The sequence below is a fragment of the Pseudoliparis swirei genome, chromosome 3 (assembly GCF_029220125.1).
Source record: "Pseudoliparis swirei isolate HS2019 ecotype Mariana Trench chromosome 3, NWPU_hadal_v1, whole genome shotgun sequence".
NCBI lineage: Eukaryota > Metazoa > Chordata > Actinopteri > Perciformes > Liparidae > Pseudoliparis > Pseudoliparis swirei.
The window spans coordinates 16896485-16923798 of NC_079390.1; the positions used below are offsets into that span (position 1 = coordinate 16896485).

Genomic DNA, 27314 nt, shown 5'->3' on the forward strand with positions numbered 1-27314 from the left:
TGTGTAGCATTTTGCTTCAGCGTCAGCCAGCGGCTGAATTGTCTTCTTGCAAGTCTACTGTAGCCGGAGATTTGGGGGGCGGGTCTTGTTTGAAGCACCGCTGTTTTTGATCAAGCAGGGAGACGGCAGAAACTCTGGGGGAAGTTAAGTTCACATCAGTCACTCTTCTCAGGCTTGTAATTGCTGAATCAATTTTAACATTGATTGTAATGGGAAAAGTGTTTCTGATCAGTTCTGTGATAATTGCTGATGACTTTTTATTTCATACAGAGAAAGATCATGTTTTTTTTTGTCCATTTAGGAGGTGATTTAGTTGCTCATAACTGATATTTTGTGTCAGTCAGAAGTGAGGATTATTAATGTCAATTAGCATCCAAAGAAACTATTACTATTACTTTAGGTTCTATTACTACTCACTGTTTTAGCAAATTCAAGGATAATTTGTTGTCATTTGGCAGGACAGGGTGGCGCATTTCTGAGTTATTTACATGTTCGCATGTGTAGAATATCTTGTTTTGTGTTTGGTACTCTATTTCAACCTTTTCTTTTCTTTCGCAGCTACTTGTTTCCTGATGGTCGCAGTTACAATCCTGACCTCACTGGTTTATGTGAACCAACGCCTCATGATCACATCAAAGTGACTCAAGTGGGTTTGTTCGTGTGTCTAAAAAATAATATTCATGGTTCTAACTGGTCATGGAATTGCTTAGCTTCCCAAAGCCAGAATACATCATATAAGCTCAGACTTGACAGTTAAGTGTGGAAACTGTTTCCTGAAACCTGCCTGAACTTGACCAAATATGTTGCTAACCAAAAAAAGAGACATGAATTGTGTTGTGAAATTTATTTATACAGTTTAAAGTTACAGGGATTAGACATTTTTGTAAATGTGCCAGTTTTCTACTATGCTCTAGGAAAAATGTGGTGACAGCTACAAACATGTAGCACACCACCAAATCAGGAACAGCGTTACTTATAATAAAACACACAACACAAAACACATAGAATGAAGCATTCTTCCTACTCATTAGTGTTTTCAGAAAGTGAATTATGTGCACATTGAAGTTTGAACTTGTGTTCACAGTTTAAAAATGACCAGTGATAGCGTAAGGGCTGCACCAGGGCAAACCTGAGCCAGCCCCAACTATAAGCGCTAGAAAGCGAGGAAAGTCTGAAGTCTACTAAATGTGGTGACTGTCTGCCCCCCGGACTGAAAGTGTAAGCTGGTTTCATGAAACAGGATCTTGATAGCTGAAGGCTGTGGTCTGCATCCTACTTTTTAGAACTCTCGGAACCACAAGTTGCAATCAGGGCTTTGTAGGTGAGGAGGCTTTAAATGTGATTCTTGATTTTACAGGGAGCCAGTGCAGAGCAGCTAATACAAGAATAATGTGATCTGTTTTCTTAGTTTTAGTGAGTACACGAGCTGCAGCATTCTGGATCAACTGGACAGACTTAAGAGACTTATTAGAGCAACCTGATAAAAAGGAATTGCAGTAATGTAGTCTAGAAGTAACAAACGCGTAAACCAGTTTTTCTGCATCGCTTTGAGACCAGATGTGCCTGTTTTTTTAAATGTTACATAGATGAACAAATGCATTCCTTGTGATTTGCGTTATGTGGGAGTGAAAGGACAAGTTCTGATCAAAGATAACACCAAGATTCTTTACGGTAGCATTGGATGCCAGGGCAATGTCATACACAGAAACCACATCACCAGAGTTTAACTTCAGGAAGTTTCAGGTCATCCATGTTTTTATGTCTTTAATGCTGGTTGGTCTCTTCTGGCTTGATCGAGAGAGATAATTGAGTATCATCTGCATAACAATGAAAGTTTATGGAGTGTTTCCTGATAATATTGCCCAAAGCATGTATAAGGTAAATAACATTGGTCAAAACACAGAACCTTGTGGAACTCCGTGACTAACGTTAGTGGTCACCGAGGCTTCATCGTTTACAAATCCAAATTGAGATCGATCTGATAAATAGGATTTAAAGCAACGATTAGCGCGGTACCTTAAATGCCAATCGACTGATCTAATCTCTGTAATCGGATGTCATGGTCAATGGTGTCGAACATAACACTAATGTCTAACAAAAAAAGTACAGAGATGTGAAATACGGGCACGTGCAACTAGCTACCTAAATGTATTTGAATTCCAACATGGGTAATGGTTTCAACAAAAAAAGTCCTGAAAAACAAAACTTATCATTATGGTGTGGCGTGGTGGGAAGCTTTCACTGTGTGTATACTGTATTTAGTGTTCGTATTTTGTGTGTTCTCTTATATAGTTAGATCTGTGCACCACTTGATGACTAACAGCAGTGTCCTCTGTCTGAACAGGAGCAGTATGAGCTGTACTGTGAGATGGGCTCCACCTTCCAGCTTTGTAAGATCTGCGCTGAGAACGACAAAGACGTCAAGATCGAACCCTGCGGTCACCTTATGTGTACTTTCTGTCTAACAGCCTGGCAGGTATTGTAATGAACCATGATCTGTGACTCCACCTGCCTCATAACAAATGGAGAGGCCAAATGGTCGGACTCCGTCCATGACTCCAGAATATTGTAGAAAATGATTAAGGTGGACTCATAAGAAGAATAGAGAGAATAACACAATTTATTTACCCTGCTTCAATTGATTGAATTTCTGATTATGAATAATACATACATACATACATACTGATACGCCCATACACAGATTTGCACACATATATTCAAACTCCTAGTTCTATATGGTCATCTCCACATACACGTATATACACATGTATAGTCCATAAGCGCAGTACACATATCCTCATATGTATCTATTCATTCATATATATATATTAATTCTTATCAATTATTTTCTGCTTTTTTTTAATCTACTTATCCTCAAAAGAGTTGAGATAATTATTTTCGATCTCATTGGATGATGCATTCCAGCAGGCACCTTTTGAAGAATATAATTGAATTGATTCGGGTGATGAGCCACTCAATACATTTCCTAACACTTATGCTGCGTTCATGTGAGTAGATTCCATGCAAAGTCAGTGCACAGATGCGAATGGATGCGAATAAAGCACATTTTCATCCATTTATCCAAACGTAGTCGGTGAAATTCACCGAGCTTTGTGAACCTACGGGTGATGTTATGAATCCAAAGACAAGGGCATTTGATGGTTCGACAAGTATAAACGTGCAACTATCCTGATTACTGAAGTCTGGTTCGAATGAATGAAATTGTTTAAGCGCGGATCAGCCTTTGAGAAACCGAGATTAATTTAAGCTTGCTAATAGGACATTTGATCGTCTTAGTTTAACTATGTACGAGGAATAGGGCCCTGCACTGATGTTATGCTCAGAAGCTATGCAAGCAAGGTTTGTTTATAATTACCTTACCCTAATGATTTATTAGCATGGAGTTCAGAGACCCTGTCCTTCCACCTCTCCTTTGTGTGGGACATCGGTGTTGCAGTCACAGTGAGATGGCTCTACTGATAAGTACGACTTCTGCACTGACACTGATGTAATGGATCTATGACAGGAAAACATATATTTCCTCTCACTCTGGACACGTGCCCAAAAACCTGTCCTGCAATCACCATTTTCTATTGAGTTGTTTTTTAAAATCAGAGACTGAAAGTCCATTTTTGCCAGGTTGTTTATATCAAAGTCAAAGGACATTAGACATATTAGACCCTATGTGTTCACTGGAGTCATTCTGTTTGTAACTGAAATAGACCAACAGCTAATCTTGCATTATTTTAATTGTTTTGTGTTATATATATTTATTTTTTCATGTTTTACATAATCCTCCCAACATCTACTTTAGATGTTTTTCAGTGGAGCTTTTGCAAAGGTTGTGGCATGGAAGATGACGAGTCAAGGTTTTATACATTATTCAGCCACTCTGCGCTATAATAGTTTCCATTCATCATGAGCCTTTAGTTTGCATTGTGTTAGTCAGAGGAGTTGATTGCTCTTTATATGTTGCTCTCCAAATATGATACTGTCTTTTGATGAAAACGCAGACGTGATCGGTCAATCCCATAGTTTCTGGGATAATGCAGTTGGGCTGTGCTTGATGTCACAAGAAGTCATATTCAGTGGTATTTTTACCTTCGCATTGAAAATGCCGGAAGGTTATGTTTTGATCGCCGTGTATTTATTTATTTGTATGCGTGTTATTCGCAAAACTCAAAAAGTATTGAACTGAATCGCATGAAATTTGGTGGGATGATTGTTTATTATCCGGGGACCAGTTGATTAGATTTTGGGATCGATCGGGTCAAAGGTCAAGGTCAAAGGTCATGAACAGGTCAAAATCTTTCGCAGAACTCAAAAAGTATTGAACCGAATCGCATGAAATTTGGTGGGATGATTGTTTATTATCCGGGGACCAGTTGATTAGATTTTGGGATCGAACGGGTCAAGGGTCATGAACAGGTCAAAATGTTCTTGAATCGCATGAAATTTGGTGGGATGATTGGTTATTATCCGGGGACCATTTGATTAGATTTTGGGATCAATCGGGTCAAAGGTCAAGGTCAAGGTCATGGAAAGGTCAAACTCTTTTTTTACCATAGCACGATAAATTTTTGTCCAATTGGCATGCAACTAATGCCAAAATGTTCATAATTCAATGCCCAATCTTGTGATATGCGAAGGTATGCGCTCTACCGAGTGCCCATTCTAGTTGTAGATGTTTTGCTAATCTAAAAAACAACAAATTTCAAACTAAAATTAGGCAAACATCTTTTGGGGATCTATTTAACCGGATAAAATGTTTTTGGGTGGGTTAACTCCGAACATAGCTGTAGGTTTAGTAAATGAACACAGCCTGTCCAAAGTTCAGTGCTCTGTAAACCGTGGGACTTGGCAGCCCCCGCATTACCAGTGTTTTTTTGTCATACTTCCTGTTATGACAAACTCAACGTTTCTCCCCATTAATGACAGCGAGTCACAGAGAGAAGGAACCTACTCACTGACACTGAGTAACCCAGCACTTTTCATGCCATTGACTTGTGGTGGTTCCCTGTCTTTCCTCTCATTCTGTATATTGGTCAGCTGGGGAGGATCACTATTTACTCACAGCAATGATCTATGTTATTCCACATCCTGTTTTTTCTTCTTCTTTTTCTGCACAGTATGTATGAGTCTGTATCTCTTGATACTTTCCTGGCACAGAATAGAAGGTAACCTATATTTTATGTTACCTAATGCATAAAAACAATCTGTATTGGTGTGGTGCAAAAAGCTTCTGCTCTACTGATAGTATTGTGAGCTCATTGTTTTGGAAATTCTGTTCGCTATTCAGCATTTAGCAACTGGACATGATGGAGACCAAAACAGAGTTAAAAAAAAGAGAATTCATATTATTTTTTTTGCATTAAGATTTTATTGTTTTTCCTCAACTGTTTTTATTTCTATGAATGTGTAGTTTTAGTTGGCCAGAAACATTACTCAAAATACATGTTAATTTGGCTTTCACTCTAATGGGTCTATGAATAGGCTAGTGTTGGAAAACACATTAAAAATATCAACTTTATGAAGCGATGATATGAAAATGTAGTTTTTACAGCTTGTTCAACAAAAATCAATCGACCAGGTTTAAGTGTTCACAGCAGAAGTTGCGCTGGGGATGTTTCCCCTTAACCATGAGAAAACCACAATTTTTTAGGTTTTCGCTTCAGTTGAGTCGGTTTCTTCTGTTTCTATGACCATCCTACCATCTCCTCCCCTGTCTGGGTTCCTTTCCTTTTAACCTCCCACTCCTTCCCTTCTCCACCTACTCTAATTAGGATTACATTTCAAACATGCCTTTGGTGCGTCGCGCCCCAAGTCCCCAACCATATGGCCGCCACAAACACAGTTTTGTTCTCTGTAAATATTGTCTGCCTTTGATTGTATCCCTTGAGTCAGTGGAGTGAGATACACTAAAAAATAAAACCTCTTTTATCCTCTTATTTATGACCTCTGATTGACAGGAGCAGCCATCTGGGATATGTAAATGTGGTCAATGAATGTTGTAAGTTTCAAAACAGTTTTCCATGGAGAGGATCTACACAAACATGTGTCCAGGGTTCATGGAAATGAGAGTAAGATACAGGGCAGTAGTTCAGTGCATAACCTTAACAATGCACATCCTAGTTGTTTACAGGAATCGCCTTGCTGTTCGACGACCCAAGTGATTCCTCATGTTCTACATTTATGGGGTCTATGGTGTTACCAATGTCAGCGCCACACCATGCCTGTGTACAGGAGCATCTAAATCAATTGAAAACTGAATTTTGGGTTTTTATTAGCTTGAAGCCATAATCATCAACATCAAAAGAAAAAAATGCTTAAAATGTATCACCCTGTGTGTAATGAATCGACAGTATATAATATATGAGTTCCACTTTTTTAATTGAATTACTGAAATAAATTAACTTTTCGATGATATTCTAAGTCATTGAGATGCACTTGTATGGCTGTCTGTGTTTTCTAAACATATCCTGTTTCATGCAAACTTTGCCTTATCTGTTGCAGGAATCGGATGGTCAGGGTTGTCCGTTCTGTCGTTGTGAGATCAAAGGCACAGAGCCTATCATTGTGGATCCCTTTGACCCACGCAATGATGGCAACAGGTGCTTTTTCCTGGACCAGCACAGCTGCCCAATGCTGGAGCTGGACGATGAGGAAGACAAAGAAGACTGCCTGGTCATGAATGGACTGGCCAACATCAGGAAGGTAAAGACTTGTCTTTATTGATATCATCGGTATAAATTAAAACATGGAAATAAACTCCAATGTAATATATTAATGACATTTTACTTTTAGCAGTTTTACATGTAAGAAAAAATTATTCATTATCTTACGCTTCAACAAAACAACAGCTGGTCCTAAATGACTGAACACCTCTTTCAGAGAATATGTACTTTTCCCTCAGCATTGTGCAGAGCGCCAGAACTCGCCCATGGTGTCTCCCAGCTCTTCACCTGTCAACCAACACAGAAAGGTACACGGAGGAGACATCAGCCACTGTGTCCTGCACCTCGGACTTCCCCCTGTCCCACCACGACTCGACCTCATTCAGAAGGGCGCCATCCGCTCCCCTTCTGTCAGTCCCACCGTCTCCCCGAAGGTCAGTCCCAGCATTTCACAGGTACAGAGATAAATGGTTAAATACTATTTGTGGGCAGTCACATAATAACGAAAACGCATTTTATACGAAAGCAAAGCTTTACAGTATGGTTTGAAAACAAGACTAATTGACACAATTATTCAGTATATGTTTATACACAGAACACAAACACAGTTGTAGGTCACCAGAAGCAACAACCCAACATTTAGGGGGAACAAGGCTACAATCTGACTCAGTATATAACAATGTATTTTTTTCTTTTCTTTTATTACCGATTGTTCATGTTTTGTGACGATTCAAAATATAAAGTTGTATATCTCACTTGCACATTTGATTTGGCAGCGTACCATAAGGACATGGGACCAAACCAAAATGTAGGGTATCTTTGCATGAATAGCCTATTTTCATATCCTGGAAATGAAGATTGGTACATTTTTCTCTCGTAAAACTTTTCTTTTTGGTGACCTTGATTTAATAGAATATTAAATTACATTCATTTTGATTATATATATATATATATAGTTTTTTAATCTATTAAGGACTTGTTCTAACTCTAAATGATAATTATTTAGTCTATTTCATGTAAAATGTAGATTTGTTTTGTTTTTTACGTCCACCATTTGTGGGGCTTGCATATAACTTTTACACTGCGATCTTGGCCAGGGCCCCCTCGTAAATGAGATTCAAAATCTTAATGGGATAATTCTGTATAACTAAAAGTTAAATAATAAATAGATGGATGAATCAATCAATAAATAGACTGTGGTCTTTATTAACATTCTCAGTCCATCTAGCTTACAAAAAAAGTAGCTTGCTCGTCTTCCTGGACTCACATAAAATCAATAATAAATCAGAAAAATGTTTTTTGTGATTTATCAATGTGTTGAACATTATTTAGAGTGTCTTCTGTCATTCTATTTAACAAACATACCATTTCTCCACCTCTCTAGTCTTCGCCAGGAATGTCCAGGAAGCAGGACAAGCCTCTCCCAGCCCCACCTCCTCCACAGAGGAACCCACCTCCACCCCCTCCTCCTGAGCGTCCTCCGCCCATCCCCCCAGAGTCCCGTCACTCTTGGCTCCCCGCGTCCTCTCCCTTGACATCTTCCATCTCATTTTCTACGGGCACGGTGGCAGACTCCGAAATGCCACCTAAGACACGGTGTTCCAAAGAAAGTCACTCTGCAGATACCCACAGGACCGGATCAGAGCACCCGTTCCAGCTGGAGACCACAGGCCACTCTCACCTGAACGGAAGACCACTCAGTTTCCCGTCTGCTGGATTTGGGAGGTTACATCACAGAATGGAGATGACAGGAACTTCAGAGAGCCCCAAGGTAGGGCTTAGATATCAGTTTAAATATTTAAGGTAAAATCTTAGCGTGTGTATGTAAAAGCCTATTTCTAAAAGGGCCCCAAGCAGCTTAAAATGTAATATGATCTTTAGACTTGAAAGATATTGAATTATGTTACTATTCTAAATCATTGTGCCCCTAAATATCTTACAAAAATCCCCTAATGCCATTTAAAAATATGAAACACATATGTTTATTACTTAGTGTACTACTATTTCTGAGGAAAACATTGTAGTACTAAATTTACCTGACAGAAATGTTTCTGATTACTGTTACATTGTAAACAACCAACTAACAGGAGCTGAATGTCAGAAGCACCGCTAACGGCCAACCAACAAAGGTTCTTTATGATATGTTCAAATGTAATCTTGTAATGTAAAATGTAGTTTTGATTGGAAATTTAAATAAATTCAGTTGTTTGAAGGAGATGTTTTAACATGAATATAAAATCGATATTAGAGATGAAATACGAGCTGTTTACCTTCCTAACAGTAGCTCTAACGGCTTAGAATACCTCCCTAATGACACAATTTGTTTGAATCAATAAAAACACACAATTTAAATTCTCTATCATTTAAATTGTGTGCTTCACCGTCTTCTTCAGAGGGGCTAGTGTCATTATCAGTGAGTCTTGGCACTATCAACAAGATGACCAATCTAGAATTACTTCTTTAAATTTAGCTACTATGTACTTGGATTTAAGCGATAAGTCGCTAAAATAAGGAGAGAGAGCTGAGTGTTCAAATGTAAAAGATGTACAGCAGGTAATCAGCCACTTGTACTAAAGAATATCACACAATTAGCTTGGTTTAGCTAGAGCTGTGAAATTACGCTATCCTATCAGATAGTAGACACGCTGACAAAAGGAAGTGAGGCAATACGCTTACCGAAGTATCGGATGAGATCAGGTTAGGCAAACTCCTCCGAGGAGTCTTGTGATACAATATACAGAGGGAAAGGAGAAAGAAAAAGGTAAAGAACAAAACAAACAGACAAAGTACGCTTTCCATATCTTGACAAATCTTTTTGACATCGTCATGGAGGGTGTGGGTCATCTTTTCCAGGGGGAGAACTTCCAAAATCCCCTTCTACCAATCATCTATAAAAGGGGTATCTTTAGAAATCCAGAATTTAAGAATTGTCTTTCGTGCCAAATACAATAGTATTCCAGGTTAGTGTTGTTGTCACTCCTTGCACTTCTCACTTTAGCTGCCAGAACACATTGAGGAGGTTAAAGCTCCAGGTAATATCCGTTCAAAGAAACCACCTCATCTTTTACTTCCTAGGCCAATCCTGCACCTCAGCAGTGGTGTACAATGCTGTCTATGTAATGTTTTGAATTGTCTTTCTCTATCTGTGCTACAGCTCAGGATGTTAAGTATGTGTTCCATAATTGATGTCCATACATTTTTCTCTATCTGATCCTCCATGTCCATCTGCCACTGTTTGCGGATGTGGTCAGTGGAGTAATTAAGATTTAGGCCGAAGGCTTCATTGACATGAGAGATTAATCTTCTTGGTATGGGTTGTGTGAGGATTTCCTCCAGGAAGCACATGTTTGTGGTATCCAAGGTTTTGGGTACATATTGTCTTATTTGTAAATAGCGAAAGAAATGGGACTGTTGGAGAGAGTATTTGCTCTTCAGGTTCTCCCTCATAGAGTTTGACAAGTTGCTCCAGAAGGGACAATTCTTTAAAGTGAGTAAGCCACAATTTGCCGACTCCATGTCAATTTATACATTTGTAGCCTCTGGATTCACCCACTCATATGTACCGCATTCGTGCTGCCCAGTAGTAGAACTTACTTACTTCTTTCTTTGTCACTCAGAGATGCTGTCCTTTTTTACAGGCCTCCTGGAGGCGCTCTGGGAATGTGTTATATAATATAACTCTGGATTCCTTTCCTAAAACATAGTGATATACAACCAAGGAGTTTTTTGACTACCTTAGTGGCCTCTGCCAGGGATGTGCGTGCGTGCGTGCATGCATTCGCTCACATAAAGGGGAGGTTTTGAGTTTTTTGCAAAGTGTTTTTTAAATTTCTGCTTACGGACAGATTTCGTCTTTGGAATAGTGCAAACAGAGGGAAATATGCACTGAAACTTCACAGTTGTGTTGTTGAGATCAAAATATAGGAGAATATTGTTTTGGTCTGAGCAAGGGCGCCAGAAGTAGAAGGGTAGGAAGTGGAGAAGGGGCCATTGGGCTCCCCACTTTACACTTCTGGTCTGATTTGGCACTGCGACCTGAACCCATCTCAAGATGGTCTGTAGTTTGAGAAGGTTTGATTAAAACCAATAATTTGCATGTAAATACACAATCTGAATCATTCAACCCACACACTGCCTTTTTAGTGAGTGGATTTGAAGCTACAGAAAGTGGGTAAAATGTTTCTGTTTACTGCAGAGTTGGATGTGTTTGATAAGTGATAAGGACTCCACTACCCCAAGAGAAACAGGGAATAACATGACATATCTAAAGCATAATATACTATACTTAAGTTTATTTAAGTTCATCAATTCAGTTGGTATAACTTTTCAGTTGTTACATTGTGCATTTTATAATTCTCCCCCTTCTCTTCTGTGTGCAGCCTTTTTCTAATGGTGTTCAAGTCAGCGACGATTATGATATCCTTCCCTCACGGCACTCGCCAAAGCAGTCCACGCTTGCCAGTAGCCATAAGTGAGTATCACACATGCACACACACGCAACGTTACATTGGAAATATGATACATCTGAACAGCACATTTGTAGAATATGGGCGGAAAAGATTGCCTTGTCCATGCATTGATATATTACTGCAACCAGTGAGCTCCTACTGAACATGCAGGGATGAAAGATGCTGGACAAAAGTCTGTTGAGCATTTTATGCAAACAAAATAATTGTAAGACTTGTGTAGATGTAAATGGGAATATAACAAAATAGCTGTCTAGTCTATGGTCTTAAAGCAGACTTGTGTGACACACTTGGACTAATGTTTTAGATTTGAGTAGCATTCAGTTCAGCACTAGCTAGATATTACTTGTTCCATTGCCTTTACTTTTATTTCAAAGTTCTATTGCATCTGAACCTCCTCCTTTATTTTAACTGTGGTTTCAGACTCAGGGGTCTTCTACCAGAGGTCTAGTGGCCTTAGGGGAAATTCTGGTTAGACACAGCTTTTAAAAATGATTGCTGAACCTCTAATAGCCTTTTAGCTCCAGCCAGAATTAGATTAGACATTTATGTGTATTGGGCTGAAGTGGAGGCAGGGAATATAACTATCACTTCTCATGAAGCTCGAGCTGAAAGGGGAAGCTACGGTCCTGCTGAAAACAATTTAGTGCTGTAAAATATTGTAATGTTGTTAGTGATGTCCACACACTTCCCTTACACAAGGGAACATTTAGCTGACTTGCATTTTGCGAGCATAGGTTATATTCGCAGTGTGACATGTTTATATTGCTATTCATATGGAGACAACCATTCATTCCCAAAAGCCCAAACCTGAACCTGTATGTTTATTTGGTCATTACTGCATCTACCTGCTCAGTTTACATCTTTAATGTTTCAGTGGTTAGGATTGGATATTAGGCTGCACAGGTGTTTTTTGTAACTGATTGGCTGATGAAGGTCCTGCATCTTTCAACAGTTCCTTTACTGTTTAATCATGACCTACTCAAGACACAACTGTTGGTGTACTTTGCACCTTTACAGCACAATAACATTGTACTGTATCATGGCAGATAGGTAAACACAGTTCAGGTGGGGCAAGTGAACAGGTTGGAGCCAGTTGAAAGGCGACAGTGCTAACCACTACACCACTGTGAGTCTAGTTGACTTCAAACAGGATTAAAAAGTCAGCTCTCACACATGATGTTGGGAACTGCACTATCACACAACCTACAGTGATGGATATTTGTCCAAGCTAAAACCTGTCCTGTCAAGACGCTCTCTGTCTTCTCAGACTGTTGAGGGTTAAAATATATCAGCATTTTATAGGCTCTGTTTACACTGATGCATCTTTTCAGTTGCAATTGAGTGCCGTGATAGCTGGTCAAAAAGCATCTTACTTCAACAAACAGCAGGGTTTTTACATAATGTTTATTACTTCCATTTGGACAATACAATAAATAATGCAGTAAATGTGACATTGTGCTTACAAATTAGAAGGTCCCCAGCAGACATAAATAGAAGAACGAGTGCAGGTGCTTGACTTAAATGCTAGATGATATACATTTGACAGATGTATGGAGGAATCTGAACCCATCAGTGAGAGACTTCACATTCTACTCTAATCCGCATAACTCCTACTCATGCAGAGATTAATTTTTTGCCCTGCCGCAGATAACTGGACAAGTAAAAGCATGTGTAGTGTGGTGAAACATTGTTAAAGTATACAATAAGAAATGTAAAATAATGAATCTTGCTGCACCTTTGCCTGTCTTTACTGCCCCCCAGCACTATAATCTGATGGGATTCTAATGGGACTGGGAACATGTCAGGGATTGCAGTTTGAATGTAATAACTGTACAAGTGATGCTAATTGTTGGGTTGATAAATGGTAATCTTTTCAGACCCTCCAACCCTTTCAGCAACCCTATGGGAGAACGACAGCGGGGAGTGATGGAGAGAATGGAGGATGACTATCAGATCCCTTCATCCAACCTCTGCTTGAGCCAGGCTCCCATCAGCATCTCTGTACCCAGCAGGTAGTACCTGCTGGGTACATCTTTCAATGTTTTAAAGCTGCTATGGTAATCCATCTATGATGGTTTCCTTAGAGTTTAATTAGGCTGCTGTTAACCCAAAATATTTCTTCTAATTCAGGCACTCTGAGAACGGCTCTCCAGAGCCCTCCATTGACGAGAAGCCCCTGGAGCCTGGTGAGTCCTGAAACCACCAGAGATGATTGAACATCACAATTCTACATTTGATCTGATTACATCGTACTGTGAGATCATTGGCATCTTCATCTAATGTGGTGAATGTTGCAATGAGCAGGGTGAATGTGATGCTCACAAATGGTTTGTACTAAGTGTATGATTATATTAAGAGACCGTGATTGAAACTTGAGTCTTACAATGTTCTAGTTGGAGACTTACAATCAGAAACAGTAATTTAATTTTGTTTCTAGTACAGTATCAGTTTTTTGTTGAAATTATTGATCTTGATAACGGTAGAGCATCTCATTCTGTCTCGTTTATTGAAATAGGTGAAAGACCATAATCACTGAAAAAGTCTTCTTTGCTTCTGATACTTAGGCGGACACTCTGAGTCGGTCAGGGGGTTGGTCACACGGGTGGCACATACGGCCCTCTGTCCCTTCAACACCAGCAAGATACCTTCTGACTATGACATTCTGCTGCCCCCACAAGGTAGCCCACCTTGACCTGATCACATCCCCACCACCCACCTACACTCCCCAAGCCACAGCTCCCTGTCTGTCTCAACACCTCTGCCACCCTGGCTTTCCTGTTCAGTTTCAGTCAGATCCTCCTCAAATAAACTATTATGATGTAGAAAATCACACAACTGGTGCGCGACTAGTTTCTCAAGGATCTTAGAGAGGAAGAGGAGGTTAGAGATCGGTCTGTAGTTAGCCAACACCTCTGGATCCAAAGGGGGCTTCTTCAGGAGAGGTTTAATTGCAACTACTTGGAAGGAATGTGGTACATGGCCTGTTAGCAAAGACACATTGATAATGGAGAGCTGCCAATTAAAGGCAAAACATCTTTATTCAGCATCGTCGGGATGGGGTCCAAGAGACAGGTAGACGGTTTAGACGGAATAACTATACATGAGACAGACTGAGCAAGAGGGAATGGGTGAGGAAGAGAAAGAAGCCATCGCTAGCTGCTAAGCTGGCAACCAGAAGTGATGCAATACGCTTACCGGAAAAGACTGATCAGTGGACCTGTCAAAGGCTTAACAGATGACCATCAGGCAGCTCCTTCTGGAATAAGTAGGAACTGTGAATCAGAGCAGAGAGTTCAGTCTTGTCTTTCTTTCAGCATTAGAAGTCGCTCCGTCCCAGCCTCCTCCTCCACCGGCAAGACACAGCTTCACCGACCTCTCCTCCTCTTCTCCGTCCTCATCCTGGCGGCATGGTCTGATTTCCCTAACGGAGGGAGAGAGACAGCCTTGTAGCCTCTCTTGAATGGCGTATAGCAGTGGTCCAACGTTCTTTCCCCTCTGGTAGCACGTAATGTGCTGGTGAAAGTTCGGCATGACTTTTTTTAGGTTTGCCTTGTTAAAGTCCCCAGCCACCACCACAGCCGCGTCGGGATACTTGTTCTGATGCCGACATAACACATCATGTAGGTCCGATAGTGCTACGCCGGTGTCCGCTTGTGGTGGAATGTAGACGGCTGTGGTGATGACCGAGCTGAACTCCCGGGGAAGGTAGAATGGACGGCATGAGATCCTCAGATGTTCCAGGTTCGCCGAGCAGAAACGAGAAAGAGTCTTAATGTTCTTGGGGGTCACACCACATGTTGTTTGTCATGAAGCAAACCCCTCCACCCTTAGATTTACCAGACTCTTCCGTTCTGTCTGCACGGAAACAGAGAAGGACTCGGTTGGGCATATGACTGATCCGGCACCAGCGGGTCAGCCAAGTTTCCGTCAGACAAAGATGTTACAATCCCGCATGTCCCGTTGGAATCTGATCCTTGCCCTAAAATCATCCATCTTATTTTCCAGAGACTGGACGTTAGCAAGAAGGATGCTGGGCAGAGGTGGACGGTGGGCTTGAACTCTCAGTCTGTTCGAATCCGCTCCGTTTCCTCGATGTTTTCGTCGTCCCCGTAGTAGCGGCTCCACTGTTGTTGTTGTGGTTCGCTGTACAATCTCTGCCGCCACGCTGGATCGATGGAAAAAGTGGACAAAACCCTTGTTTTGCGCAAAAGTTTATGTCCAAAAGTGTGCTGCGGTCGTATGTTGTTAGTGCCGATGTGTTTGTGGCAAAGAAAATATTAAAAATAATAAAAATAATTACTTGTTCCATTGCCTTTACTTTTATTTCAAAGTTCTATTGCATCTGAACCTCCTCCTTTATTTTAACTGTGGTTTCAGACTCAGGGGTCTTCTACCAGAGGTCTAGTGGCCTTAGGGGAAATTCTGGTTAGACACAGCTTTTAAAAATGATTGCTGAACCTCTAATAGCCTTTTAGCTCCAGCCAGAATTAGATTAGACATTTATGTGTATTGGGCTGAAGTGGAGGCAGGGAATATAACTATCACTTCTCATGAAGCTCGAGCTGAAAGGGGAAGCTACGGTCCTGCTGAAAACAATTTAGTGCTGTAAAATATTGTAATGTTGTTAGTGATGTCCACACTTCCCTTACACAAGGAACATTTAGCTGACTTGCATTTTGTAGCATAGGTTATATTCGCAGTGTGACATGTTTATATTGCTATTCATATGGAGACAACCATTCATTCCCAAAAGCCCAAACCTGAACCTGTATGTTTATTTGGTCATTACTGCATCTACCTGCTCAGTTTACATCTTTAATGTTTCAGTGGTTAGGATTGGATATTAGGCTGCACAGGTGTTTTTTGTAACTGATTGGCTGATGAAGGTCCTGCATCTTTCAACAGTTCCTTTACTGTTTAATCATGACCTACTCAAGACACAACTGTTGGTGTACTTTGCACCTTTACAGCACAATAACATTGTACTGTATCATGGCAGATAGGTAAACACAGTTCAGGTGGGGCAAGTGAACAGGTTGGAGCCAGTTGAAAGGCGACAGTGCTAACCACTACACCACTGTGAGTCTAGTTGACTTCAAACAGGATTAAAAAGTCAGCTCTCACACATGATGTTGGGAACTGCACTATCACACAACCTACAGTGATGGATATTTGTCCAAGCTAAAACCTGTCCTGTCAAGACGCTCTCTGTCTTCTCAGACTGTTGAGGGTTAAAATATATCAGCATTTTATAGGCTCTGTTTACACTGATGCATCTTTTCAGTTGCAATTGAGTGCCGTGATAGCTGGTCAAAAAGCATCTTACTTCAACAAACAGCAGGGTTTTTACATAATGTTTATTACTTCCATTTGGACAATACAATAAATAATGCAGTAAATGTGACATTGTGCTTACAAATTAGAAGGTCCCCAGCAGACACAAATAGAAGAACGAGTGCAGGTGCTTGACTTAAATGCTAGATGATATACATTTGACAGATGTATGGAGGAATCTGAACCCATCAGTGAGAGACTTCAGATTCTACTCAAATCCGCATAACTCCTACTCATGCAGAGATTAATTTTTTGCCCTGCCGCAGATAACTGGACAAGTAAAAGCATGTGTAGTGTGGTGAAACATTGTTAAAGTATACAATAAGAAATGTAAAATAATGAATCTTGCTGCACCTTTGCCTGTCTTTACTGCCCCCCAGCACTATAATCTGATGGGATTCTAATGGGACTGGGAACATGTCAGGGATTGCAGTCATTGTAATAACTGTACAAGTGATGCTAATTGTTGGGTTGATAAATGGTAATCTTTTCAGACCCTCCAACCCTTTCAGCAACCCTATGGGAGAACGACAGCGGGGAGTGATGGAGAGAATGGAGGATGACTATCAGATCCCTTCATCCAACCTCTGCTTGAGCCAGGCTCCCATCAGCATCTCTGTACCCAGCAGGTAGTACCTGCTGGGTACATCTTTCAATGTTTTAAAGCTGCTATGGTAATCCATCTATGATGGTTTCCTTAGAGTTTAATTAGGCTGCTGTTAACCCAAAATATTTCTTCTAATTCAGGCACTCTGAGAACGGCTCTCCAGAGCCCTCCATTGACGAGAAGCCCCTGGAGCCTGGTGAGTCCTGAAACCACCAGAGATGATTGAACATCACAATTCTACATTTGATCTGATTACATCGTACTGTGAGATCATTGGCATCTTCATCTAATGTGGTGAATGTTGCAATGAGCAGGGTGAATGTGATGCTCACAAATGGTTTGTACTAAGTGTATGATTATATTAAGAGACCGTGATTGAAACTTGAGTCTTACAATGTTCTAGTTGAGACTTACAATCAGAAACAGTAATTTAATTTTGTTTCTAGTACAGTATCAGTTTTTTGTTGAAATTATTGATCTTGATAACGGTAGAGCATCTCATTCTGTCTCGTTTATTGAAATAGGTGAAAGACCATAATCACTGAAAAAGTCTTCTTTGCTTCTGATACTTAGGCGGACACTCTGAGTCGGTCAGGGGGTTGGTCTCACGGGTGGCACATACGGCCCTCTGTCCCTTCAACACCAGCAAGATACCTTCTGACTATGACATTCTGCTGCCCCCACAAGGTAGCCCACCTTGACCTGATCACATCCCCACCACCCACCTACACTCCCCAAGCCACAGCTCCCTGTCTGTCTCAACACCTCTGCCACCCTGGCTTTCCTGTTCAGTTTCAGTCAGATCCTCCTCAAATAAACTATTATGATGTAGAAAATCACACAACTGGTGCGTGACTAGTTTCTCAAGGATCTTAGAGAGGAAGAGGAGGTTAGAGATCGGTCTGTAGTTAGCCAACACCTCTGGATCCAAAGGGGGCTTCTTCAGGAGAGGTTTAATTGCAACTACTTGGAAGGAATGTGGTACATGGCCTGTTAGCAAAGACACATTGATAATGGAGAGCTGCCAATTAAAGGCAAAACATCTTTATTCAGCATCGTCGGGATGGGGTCCAAGAGACAGGTAGACGGTTTAGACGGAATAACTATACATGAGACAGACTGAGCAAGAGGGAATGGGTGAGGAAGAGAAAGAAGCCATCGCTAGCTGCTAAGCTGGCAACCAGAAGTGATGCAATACGCTTACCGGAAAAGACTGATCAGTGGACCTGTCAAAGGCTTAACAGATGACCATCAGGCAGCTCCTTCTGGAATAAGTAGGAACTGTGAATCAGAGCAGAGAGTTCAGTCTTGTCTTTCTTTCAGCATTAGAAGTCGCTCCGTCCCAGCCTCCTCCTCCACCGGCAAGACACAGCTTCACCGACCTCTCCTCCTCTTCTCCGTCCTCATCCTGCAACTCCTCCACGTGCTCCTCTTCTGTCAGTGCACGACCACATAGGCCCCCCTCTGGACACGAGCACTTGCTGTTAACCCCCAGTAAGCTTTCTCGTTCTGATCAAAGTTGTGCAATAAGATACAAGTTAAGTGCTTCTCCTACAGTTTTATGCCAAGCTAATGACTGTCAATCACAGGGAATAAAGTGTTTCTTATGCTAACCGAAGTGTGGAAAAATCCACAAGAAACAGAGCATCACTTTCTTGACCCACCGGCTCCCTTGTCACTGTTGTCTTTGGTCTAGGCACAGTGTTTGACATTCTGAACAATGCTGCTCCTCTGCCTCCAGTCCGACGACACGCGGAGCATGATAAAGGCTCCAGGGGCTGCCTGGAGTACGATCATCAAGGTAGGTACCTCAACCTTCTCAGCACATGCACACATATGGCTCAAAACACAAATCCAGATGAGCAGACGTGCAAAAGTTTGTCTGAAACTTTGAACTCCAAATCTGCTTAATTGTGTTTGGTTTCAGTTTTCTTTTTTTCCAGACCATATCCTGTTTTATCCCTTGAAGCAGGCAGACCATGTTTGTCCATCTCTGGAATTGAGGAGATATTGGCAGTGAATATCTCAATATCTGCTTTCTAGCGTATGACAGTGATTACTTAATAATACGCTGTGGGCTGGAGCCCCTGTGTCCGCCACATCTAATATGGCTCCACTCACCTCTCCATCCGACTGTCAGCTGTTCCCGCCTGGTCGATAAAATCAGATCTGAAAGGAAGAATATCCACACTTTACAAGATCCAGGATGCCAAGCAACTCATGGACACCATCAGCTTTGATCAAGTACAAACAGACACAACCAATGATCCTCCCCTCCTCCGGTCCCAGTCCCTGAGGATTCCTGGCTCCGGCTCGTGGCTAAGCATAAAGCCCTGGTCAGCTCCACTCCATCTCGCAACAAGCCCTGGTACGTGCTCACAGCAGCTCTGGAAGGAGGCATCCTTCTCCTGCCACTCACCACTATACTCAAGTCCAGTTGGAAAATAAATACAAAATCCTTGCCCTCCAGGACTTTCCTCCTTTGGCAAGGGACTCCCAGCTTCCTCGACCTCGCGGCTCTGGGTCCTTTCCAACTCAGAGCTGCCAGCCAAGGGCACCTCCCGCTCTTTACATCGGCACCGCGGCGAGATCCTGCCCTCCGCTCTCTGTCCTTTGTCCTCTCCGCCATTACTGGCCAAATCTTCGCCTCCTCCATCCATTCACGCTAAGCGCACAGTGTTACCCTCTCGCCCGCTTTTCTCTCTGACCACAGTGATAATTGGGGATTGAATTTGAAGGAAGATACGTTTCTTCAAGGCAGCCACACACTGTTTCCCAGGGCCTAGAGCAGGGGTCGGGAACCTATGGCTCGCGAACCATATATGGCTCTTCCGGTGACGGCATATGGCTCTTTTGAGTTTGAGTTTAAAAAACAAAAATCTCCACCCGCCACTCTGTAATTTTCTCTATCGCGCCAGATCACAGCAGAAGTAATTTAAGGTCCCTTTCTTAAAGACGTCTTTGTTCTTTTATTAAACTAAACGTCTGTTATTGATCGTCTCTACACAACAGCAACACTTCTCCGCTCGCCGTCTCGCGCACCGCAGAGCGCCGATGCCGGCATGTGTGCGCGCATCGGGGCGGAGCAAAGAAAAAGTCACCTTATGGCTCTCCCAGTCAAAAAGGTTCCTGACCCCTGGCCTAGAGCAAAGGCCCCTGACATCCTTCCTTAACTGCCCGACAGCTTCCCCTACTGGCCTGACCAGTCATTAACCCACTCAGCTGCAGCTCTCCCCATTCAGACTGTAGTGGCAGACAGGCTGCCACTTCCACACGGCCTTCAGAGAGCCATAAACTGAAACAACCTCTAACATCCATCCTAGATATGTCCACATCGGCTCCCAGTGCAAGTTCATCATCTGCAAACCCACCTGTGTCAACTCAATCCTGTCTCTGTGGAACCAGTGCAAGCCCACTCCCTTTTAATGTCATCACAACAAACGGCCGTGAATACAGCCAACCTCCCGACACTACCCAAATCCTCTCAAAACACTCCTTGAAAATTGCTAAATTTTCTCTTGAACTAATCATCAATAAATTAATTACCGACAACAACCTTGATATTCTCTGTCTGACTGAAACTTTGAAAGAAAACCTGGACTACAATGCACTCGACCAAACCACCCACTCTGGATGTAATTCCCTGGACAAACCACACCCTGATGTCCGCGGAGGAGGAATCGGAGCTGTTTACACATGAAAACTGAAAACCAGCCTGACTACCATCCAAACTCCATCCTCATTTGAGCACCTGACATTTAAGCTCTCTGGTCCTTAACCCCTGGTCATCTCTATTATCTACCGTGGACATTGACATCCGCATCCCATAACCCCAAACAGACACGCACCATCAGAATCTGAACCTTTTTTTGCCATGTATGTTTACACATACAAATAATTTGTCATGGCGGGTGGTGCAAAAATAGAAAATAACATTAGAAACAACCAACAACAATCAACAGAGTGCAAGAATTAAGAATTAATATAAAATAAAGTGCACAGACAGGCAGGTTTCAGTACTTTAACGAGTGTTGTCATTTTTGTAGTAAGTTTAAAGTGACAAGTGTATTAACAGTGAAGAGTTAACTGTATTTAAGTGAAGAATTAGGTGATGTGAAGAATTAAGGGACGTGCAGGGTGACCGGAAGGAAATTGTCCTGGGGATGACGGTCAGTCAGTCGGGGACCCGGGCTCTGTTAAAGAGCCTGACTGCCGACGTGAAGAAACTATTTGTGTGGCGTGAGATCCTGATAGACCGCAGCCTCCTGACAGATGGAAGGGACTCAAAACAGTTTGTGCCCAGGGTGAGAGGGGTCGGCTACAATCTTTCTTGCACGCTTGAAGCGAACAAGGCCTGAAGGGATGGCAGATTGCAGCCAATCACCCTCTCAGCAGAGCGAATAATGTGCTGCAGCCTGCCCTGGTCCTTATTGCAGCGTACTAGACGGTGATGAAGGAGCAGAGGATGGAAACATTGTTGTGCCGCTGTGTAGTTATAGCCAATCAGCGTTGAGATGCTCCGCCTGACATCACTGACGTCATGGCGTTGTTGAATCGGAAACTATGCAGGATAAGTTGATTGTGTGGAAGCGGCAGTCATCCAGACACAGTTCCTGGAGAAGCTGTGTGCGGCTACGGATAATATTGTATATAATATTAATATTATGAATCCAAATACAAGGGCTCGATGGTCCGACGTTTGTGGGACTTCCACAACATGTACAAAGAAGGAATAGTGGTTATTTCCTCTATGGTGGACAGTGGTAATGAACTGTTTTTATGGCGATAAGCCACGCCCCCTCTCGAGTGCTTAGTCTGGCGAGTAAACTCTAGTAAACTCATGCTAGTAAAGCAACTAAGAGTTCGATTATCTGTTCTTCCCCCACCCATGTCTTTCAAGCCGTCGCGGGCCACATAAAAATGACGTGGCGGGCCGGATTTGGCCAGCGGGCCTTGTGTTTGTGTGCTCTACAACCTCATCCTACTGCACCTCAGTGCAGCCTTTAACACCATCAACCAACCACTCCATCCTCCTCTCCCTCTACATCCTAATCCTACAAGACCTCAATACAGCCTTTGACACCATCAACCACTCCATCCTCCTCTCCCTCTACATCCTAATCCTACAAGACCTCAATACAGCCTTTGACACCATCAACCACTCCATCCTCCTCTCCCTCTACATCCTAATCCTACTAGACCTCATCATCATTAAATCTAAGTCTAACAGCCCCAGTTCCTCAAGGTGTCCCCCAAGGTTCAGTCCTCGGCCCCCTCTTCTTCATTCTCTACTTGCTCCCCACCGTGGCAACATCAGACACCACCCGACAACACACAGCTCTACATCTCCACCAAATCCAGCACACCCACTACCTACACCACGTCAAGCACATCACACAAACCGCCTTCTTTCGTCTTGAAACCATCATCCATCTATACCCCTCCCTCTCCTCTTCAGGCACAGAAACACTCATCCTCGTCTTCATCACCTCTCGACTGGACTGCTGCATCGGACCCTATGAGACGGCATAGATCCTATCTGCCTGATGGATCATCGAGGTCTGGGTCGTGGAATTCCTGCTCCTGAGTACGCCACTGTCCTGTTGAGACTCCGCCCACTCCTCCTCCCCACCGCCATCTGCCTGATGGATCGTGGAGGTCTCCATCGTGGAATATGCCTATGAACTATTCATACACTCTGTCATATTCATTGAATGTATTTTAACTCTAAATCTGTCCTTCTGTACACATTACATCTATTGCATCTGTCCATCCTGGAGAGGGATCCTCCTCTGTTGCTCTCCTGCAGGTTTCTTCCCTTTTTTCCCCCCTGAAGGGTTATTTGGGAGTTTTTCCTGGTCCGATGTGAGGTTTTGGGGCAGGGATGTCTATGTGTACAGATTGTAAAGCACTCCGAGACTAATTTGTAATTTGTGAAATTGGGCTATACAAATAAACTGAATTGAATTGAATTGTACGGCACATCCACCAAAACTATCAACAACGACAATAGATCCAGCACGCTGCTGTTATTAGCTTCTATTCTCCCACTCACATCACCCAGTCATTCAAAGACTTTAACTGACTCCTCACACAGCAAATCATACATTTCAAGATTCTCCTCATCACATACAAAGCTGTTGACAATCCTGAACCCCTCCTTACCTTTCTGACTTCCTGCACTGACATGCTCCCACCCACAACCTCAGATCTGCAGACGCCAACCTCCTTACCCCCCTACTCTGTCAAGTATCGGACCTGGAGAGACAGGGCCTTCTCCATTGCTGCCCCCTCCCTCTGGAACTTTCCCCCCCATCACCTCAGACATTTTCCATCACTCACCACTTTCAAAACAGCACTTAAAACTAATTTATTTAAATCTGCTTTTAACCTGTGATGCTATTTAACCATGTTTTTGTTTTGTTTCTTACTGTTATGTTATCTCTCTTTATATTATTGTTGCTTCTATTGTTTGTTTTTTACCAGGAAAAGGGCCTTGAATACAATGTATTATTATCATTGTTATTAATAATAATAAAGGTCCAAACTCAGATAATATTGGAAAAAATGACAAAGCTTTTGTTCTGTAAAGTCTACAGATATCTACTTGACCAGGGGCCTCTTTCCACTGACACAGTTTCTCTCCTTCTCTCTCTCCAAGTATCAATGGACTGTTTGCAGGCCCCTGCCAGGCCGCCCAAGCCACTGCCCAGGAAGATCCCTCCGGATATTAAGTCGGGCAAACCCCACAACTTGGAGTCAGACAACGTTGATGCCAAAATCGCAAAGCTGATGGGGGAGGGCTACTCCTTCGAGGACGTGAAGCGGGCGTTGATGATCGCCCAGTACAAAGTGGATGTGGCCAGAAACATTCTGCGTGAGTTTGCCTTAGTGGCCCCAAGACTAAACCTCCAGACCAAGAGACAGTAAATGAGAGCACAACATTGAAGCTGTGCCTCTGAATGGACCAATTAAAATGGACTCTGCTTGGCATGGAACTGTTGGAACTACAGTATTCAACAGAAATATTTCAAAAGACTTGCCTTTTTGTTGCTGAACAGGGATGACAATGGACAACAAAGTGGCTAAAACCAAATCACAGTAGAACACAGATAATCGAAAAAGGGAAAAAAGACCATCTGTGAATGATTTAAACCCGTGAAGAAAAAAAGAACCCGGCTTGGTGTTGTTTACAGTGAGCTTTTTTGTCAGTGCTGGCTTCTAGTTTTTAAAAACTCTAGTGTGTCTTCAGGCCTGGATTGTGTGCCTGTTGTAAAGCCCTGACCTCCTACTGCTGCTACGGTACCCTGTTCAGATGTATGTTGAAGGGCCTTACAATAGCCTTACACAATATCTCCAGCTCTTTTCACCTTACATGCAGGTTTTATTTTTTTTTAAGCCGATGGGTGGAGCCAGACTACACCAGTTATCTTCTCTTACTCCTTTTGTTACTTTCTTCTTTTCATATTTCATATTTCAGTTTTACTAACTCCCTCCTCTTCCCATGTCCATTGGAGAATACTTCAGTGTTTGTCAAGGATCTGGCTGACTTATCAAGATCTAGTGAGTTGGGAGCCGTTAGATGGAGCCAGAGGGTGCCTGATTGATTCACTTGTTTCCCCCTGGAGAAAACTACCACAGCTCCAGAGAAGCACTTTTTGTGAGACTTGGTATCTTTAGACGAGAAGAGTGATGCATGGAGAGGGTGAAAGGCTTAGTTTTGCTCTTTTTTCTGTTCCTTGACCAGAGGATTAATCACTTTTCTTCATCTGAGGACTGCAAGCTGATGAATGTATTTGTTCTGCATGAATGTGCTATATCTTTTGTACAATTTATCCTCGCCAAAAGCCAAACGATTGTGCCTGCATTTCAGCTCAAGCATTTAAATGGCAGAAGTGGACCGGTTGTGTAGATCAACGAGACAGATGGTGTCTGTTAGAGCTCCAAAAACAATGTGCCCGGCAGCCATCACACTGCATCCTCCCTGTCTGCTTCAATTACACAGCCGCCATATGGCCACATGTCCCACATGTTTGAGGAATCACTGTCTAATCTGGAGTGAAAGTTGCCTCTCCCAACAATTGAAAATTGTTCCTGATGTAAAATTGTAGAATGATCAAAGTAAAGACGAACAGAATACTGTAAATCATTCTAAGTAAGAGATGAGATTAAGGTCAAATCTCTCACCATTTCATGTATTGGATTTGTCCAAATGCAAAACAATTTGGTTTTCTTAGCCTTTTTCCTTTAGAGATGATGTAGTTTTGCCATGAAACGGCTTTGTTTACCCAGCTATTATTTTTAGAATCAAAACAACTATGTCCTTTCTTTATATGCAGTCTAAAGTTAAACCCAGTTTGTTAAAACACTATCTATCATATGAATGCTCCTATTCCTTTCCCATCTTCTATCTAGCGATATTGCTGGGTTTCCAGATCTCAGCAATTTGGAGAGTTCAATGTTTTTTTGCAGATAAAAAACAAAATTATCCTGGTTAAATCTGACATAAAGATTGCTTCCTGTAGAAGTTTAAATGTGTAGATTGATGGCTGCTTCAGTCCCCTTAGTAGTATTTGCTTCCATAAAAGTTACATAATCGATGCTACTTCCTAAGCATGTGTTTGAACAGCATAGTCAGTCGAAGATCCCGCTTTTTTATTTCCAAGCTATACCCCGGGACGAGCCGTATGAACACACAGATGCATGGCATTGAATATTTTCACCTCCAGGCTCTCTATACTCATTCATGGCTATCAACATGTATTTCAAATGATATATTATAGTTTTCTCCCAGGAGGAGCTTAAACATGTTATTGGGTTAAGGTCTCCTCACTACGCAGGTATCACAGTGTCTGCAAACATTTCAGTGTTGCTGGAAATGAGAAGAATCACTTGGAACATCCTGATAAAATAGCAGGAGGATAGAGCTCCATGACTTTTATTTTTACTTCCACATATATTCATAATGAGGGAGTGAAACCAAACGTGAAAGCACTTTCCGTACTTCTGTGGTGTTTTTGTGTGTTGGAATAAGTCACCGACCAGGTGGCCAAAAGGTTGCTGCATGATCCACCATGGGAATAACACGCATGGTAATGGAGACTAAATATCCATGTGCTCATAAAGTCTACAATCTGAGAGGCACACCATTGATGATGTATTGCTTCAACTGCCATCCTTTCCTTCCTTGAGCAGTACTATAAAAGGGAACCCTCCAGTGAACATATGATAATCTCATGGCTTCAATTAGTGATAATAGCAACGCTGTGTGCAAAGACAGTCTGAGAACCGAGTCTCTAATTTCTGTTATCCTGGACAGTGCCGACACAGATTCCCAAAAATGTTTTTACCCCATACAGCAAAGCCATAACAATATGTCAGCTAAACAAAACAGAAACAAAAACATGAAATTAAGCCCTTGGATAAAGCCAAGTCATCTGCTCCCCTAATCACCATGGTTACATGGTGAACAAATATTAAAGCATTTAGGTTTTTTTTGTGCTGAACCAGAAAATCCTCAGAATGAAATCTGAAAGACTGCTCTCCTTTTCCAACTCACATCTTAGATAATTAGAGTATAGTTAATGTTACAGATTAGTCAATGATTTAACCCTTGTCTGGTTTATCTTCAGTAGAACGAGCCACATCACGTTCTGACATCAAATTCAGTGGCTTTTTTCCTTTAACTTGAGGCTTAATTTTCTCAGGCTTGAACTACTCAGTTTGGAGTTTCTTCTGAAGGGGGAAAGTGGCCTTAGGTTGCAAAGTAAGCAGTTTTTATTTTCTAATGCCATTTTCGTATTAAAGTGCTTTGGTGACAACAACATGATATAAGAATATGTAAAGCATAATTTTGCAATTAATTTATACATTATTAATATTTCTTTTTGATATATTATTTTCATGGATAAATAAATAAAAAGTCATAATTTCCTTGTTTTATTTCATGTGTGTGTTTGTGTTTCATCATGATATCATGGGAATTATGACTACCTACTTGTAAATCAAACCTCCTTTGAGTCACGTGTGATTATTCAATTCAATTCAGTTTATTTGTATAGCCCAATTTCACAAATTACAAATTAGTCTCGGAGTGCTTTACAATCTGTACACATAGACATCCCTGCCCCAAAACCTTGCATCGGATCAGGAAAAACTCCCAAATAACCCTTCAAGGGGAAAAAAGGGAAGAAACCTTCAGGAGAGCAACAGAGGAGGATCCCTCTCCAG

The 27314-nt window shown here is 41.9% G+C and overlaps 2 protein-coding genes across 4 annotated transcripts in view; both read left to right on the forward strand.

Annotated features, from left to right (window-relative positions):
- The window catches only part of cblb (Cbl proto-oncogene B, E3 ubiquitin protein ligase), a 33920-nt gene extending 20182 nt beyond the window's left edge, over window positions 1–13738 (forward strand). The window contains exons 8-16 of the mRNA XM_056411667.1: window positions 559–646; window positions 2345–2476; window positions 6514–6714; window positions 6914–7108; window positions 8059–8445; window positions 11054–11145; window positions 13021–13200; window positions 13274–13329; window positions 13708–13738. Coding sequence (XP_056267642.1) covers window positions 559–646; window positions 2345–2476; window positions 6514–6714; window positions 6914–7108; window positions 8059–8445; window positions 11054–11145; window positions 13021–13159 — 1234 coding nt within the window. The 3' untranslated portion in view covers window positions 13160–13200; window positions 13274–13329; window positions 13708–13738. The remainder of the gene's footprint in view (window positions 1–558; window positions 647–2344; window positions 2477–6513; window positions 6715–6913; window positions 7109–8058; window positions 8446–11053; window positions 11146–13020; window positions 13201–13273; window positions 13330–13707) is intronic.
- Window positions 13739–15858: 2120 nt separating this feature from the next.
- LOC130191924 (E3 ubiquitin-protein ligase CBL-B-like) lies at window positions 15859–27017 on the forward strand. 3 transcript variants are annotated; one of them, XR_008831297.1, is made up of 7 exons: window positions 15859–17106; window positions 17225–17280; window positions 17658–17771; window positions 18408–18578; window positions 18781–18885; window positions 22543–22671; window positions 23746–23831. XR_008831297.1 is itself a non-coding variant. In XM_056411670.1 (6 exons), exons 1-6 carry the CDS (start codon window positions 16895–16897, stop codon window positions 22614–22616), a joined length of 732 nt encoding a protein of 243 aa, XP_056267645.1. In that variant the 5' UTR covers window positions 15859–16894; the 3' UTR covers window positions 22617–23835. The 3 variants fall into 3 exon arrangements, 2 of the variants coding, with proteins under 2 accessions (XP_056267645.1, XP_056267644.1); XM_056411670.1 differs by having other exon boundaries at window positions 22543–23835; XM_056411669.1 differs by lacking the exon at window positions 22543–22671 and having other exon boundaries at window positions 15864–17106; window positions 23746–27017.
- The last annotated feature ends 297 nt before the right edge of the window (window positions 27018–27314 follow it).

What these genes read in the sequence shown, in the direction of transcription:
- LOC130191924 (XM_056411669.1), top strand. Translation starts at nt 16,895, where the DNA reads ATGTCAGGGATTGCAGTCATTGTAATAACTGTACAAGTGATGCTAATT. An exon ending in AGCATCTCTGTACCCAGCAG is followed by an intron (nt 17,107 to 17,224) that starts GTAGTACCTGCT and finishes CTTCTAATTCAG; the next exon opens with GCACTCTGAGAACGGCTCTC. An exon ending in CGAGAAGCCCCTGGAGCCTG is followed by an intron (nt 17,281 to 17,657) that starts GTGAGTCCTGAA and finishes TCTGATACTTAG; the next exon opens with GCGGACACTCTGAGTCGGTC.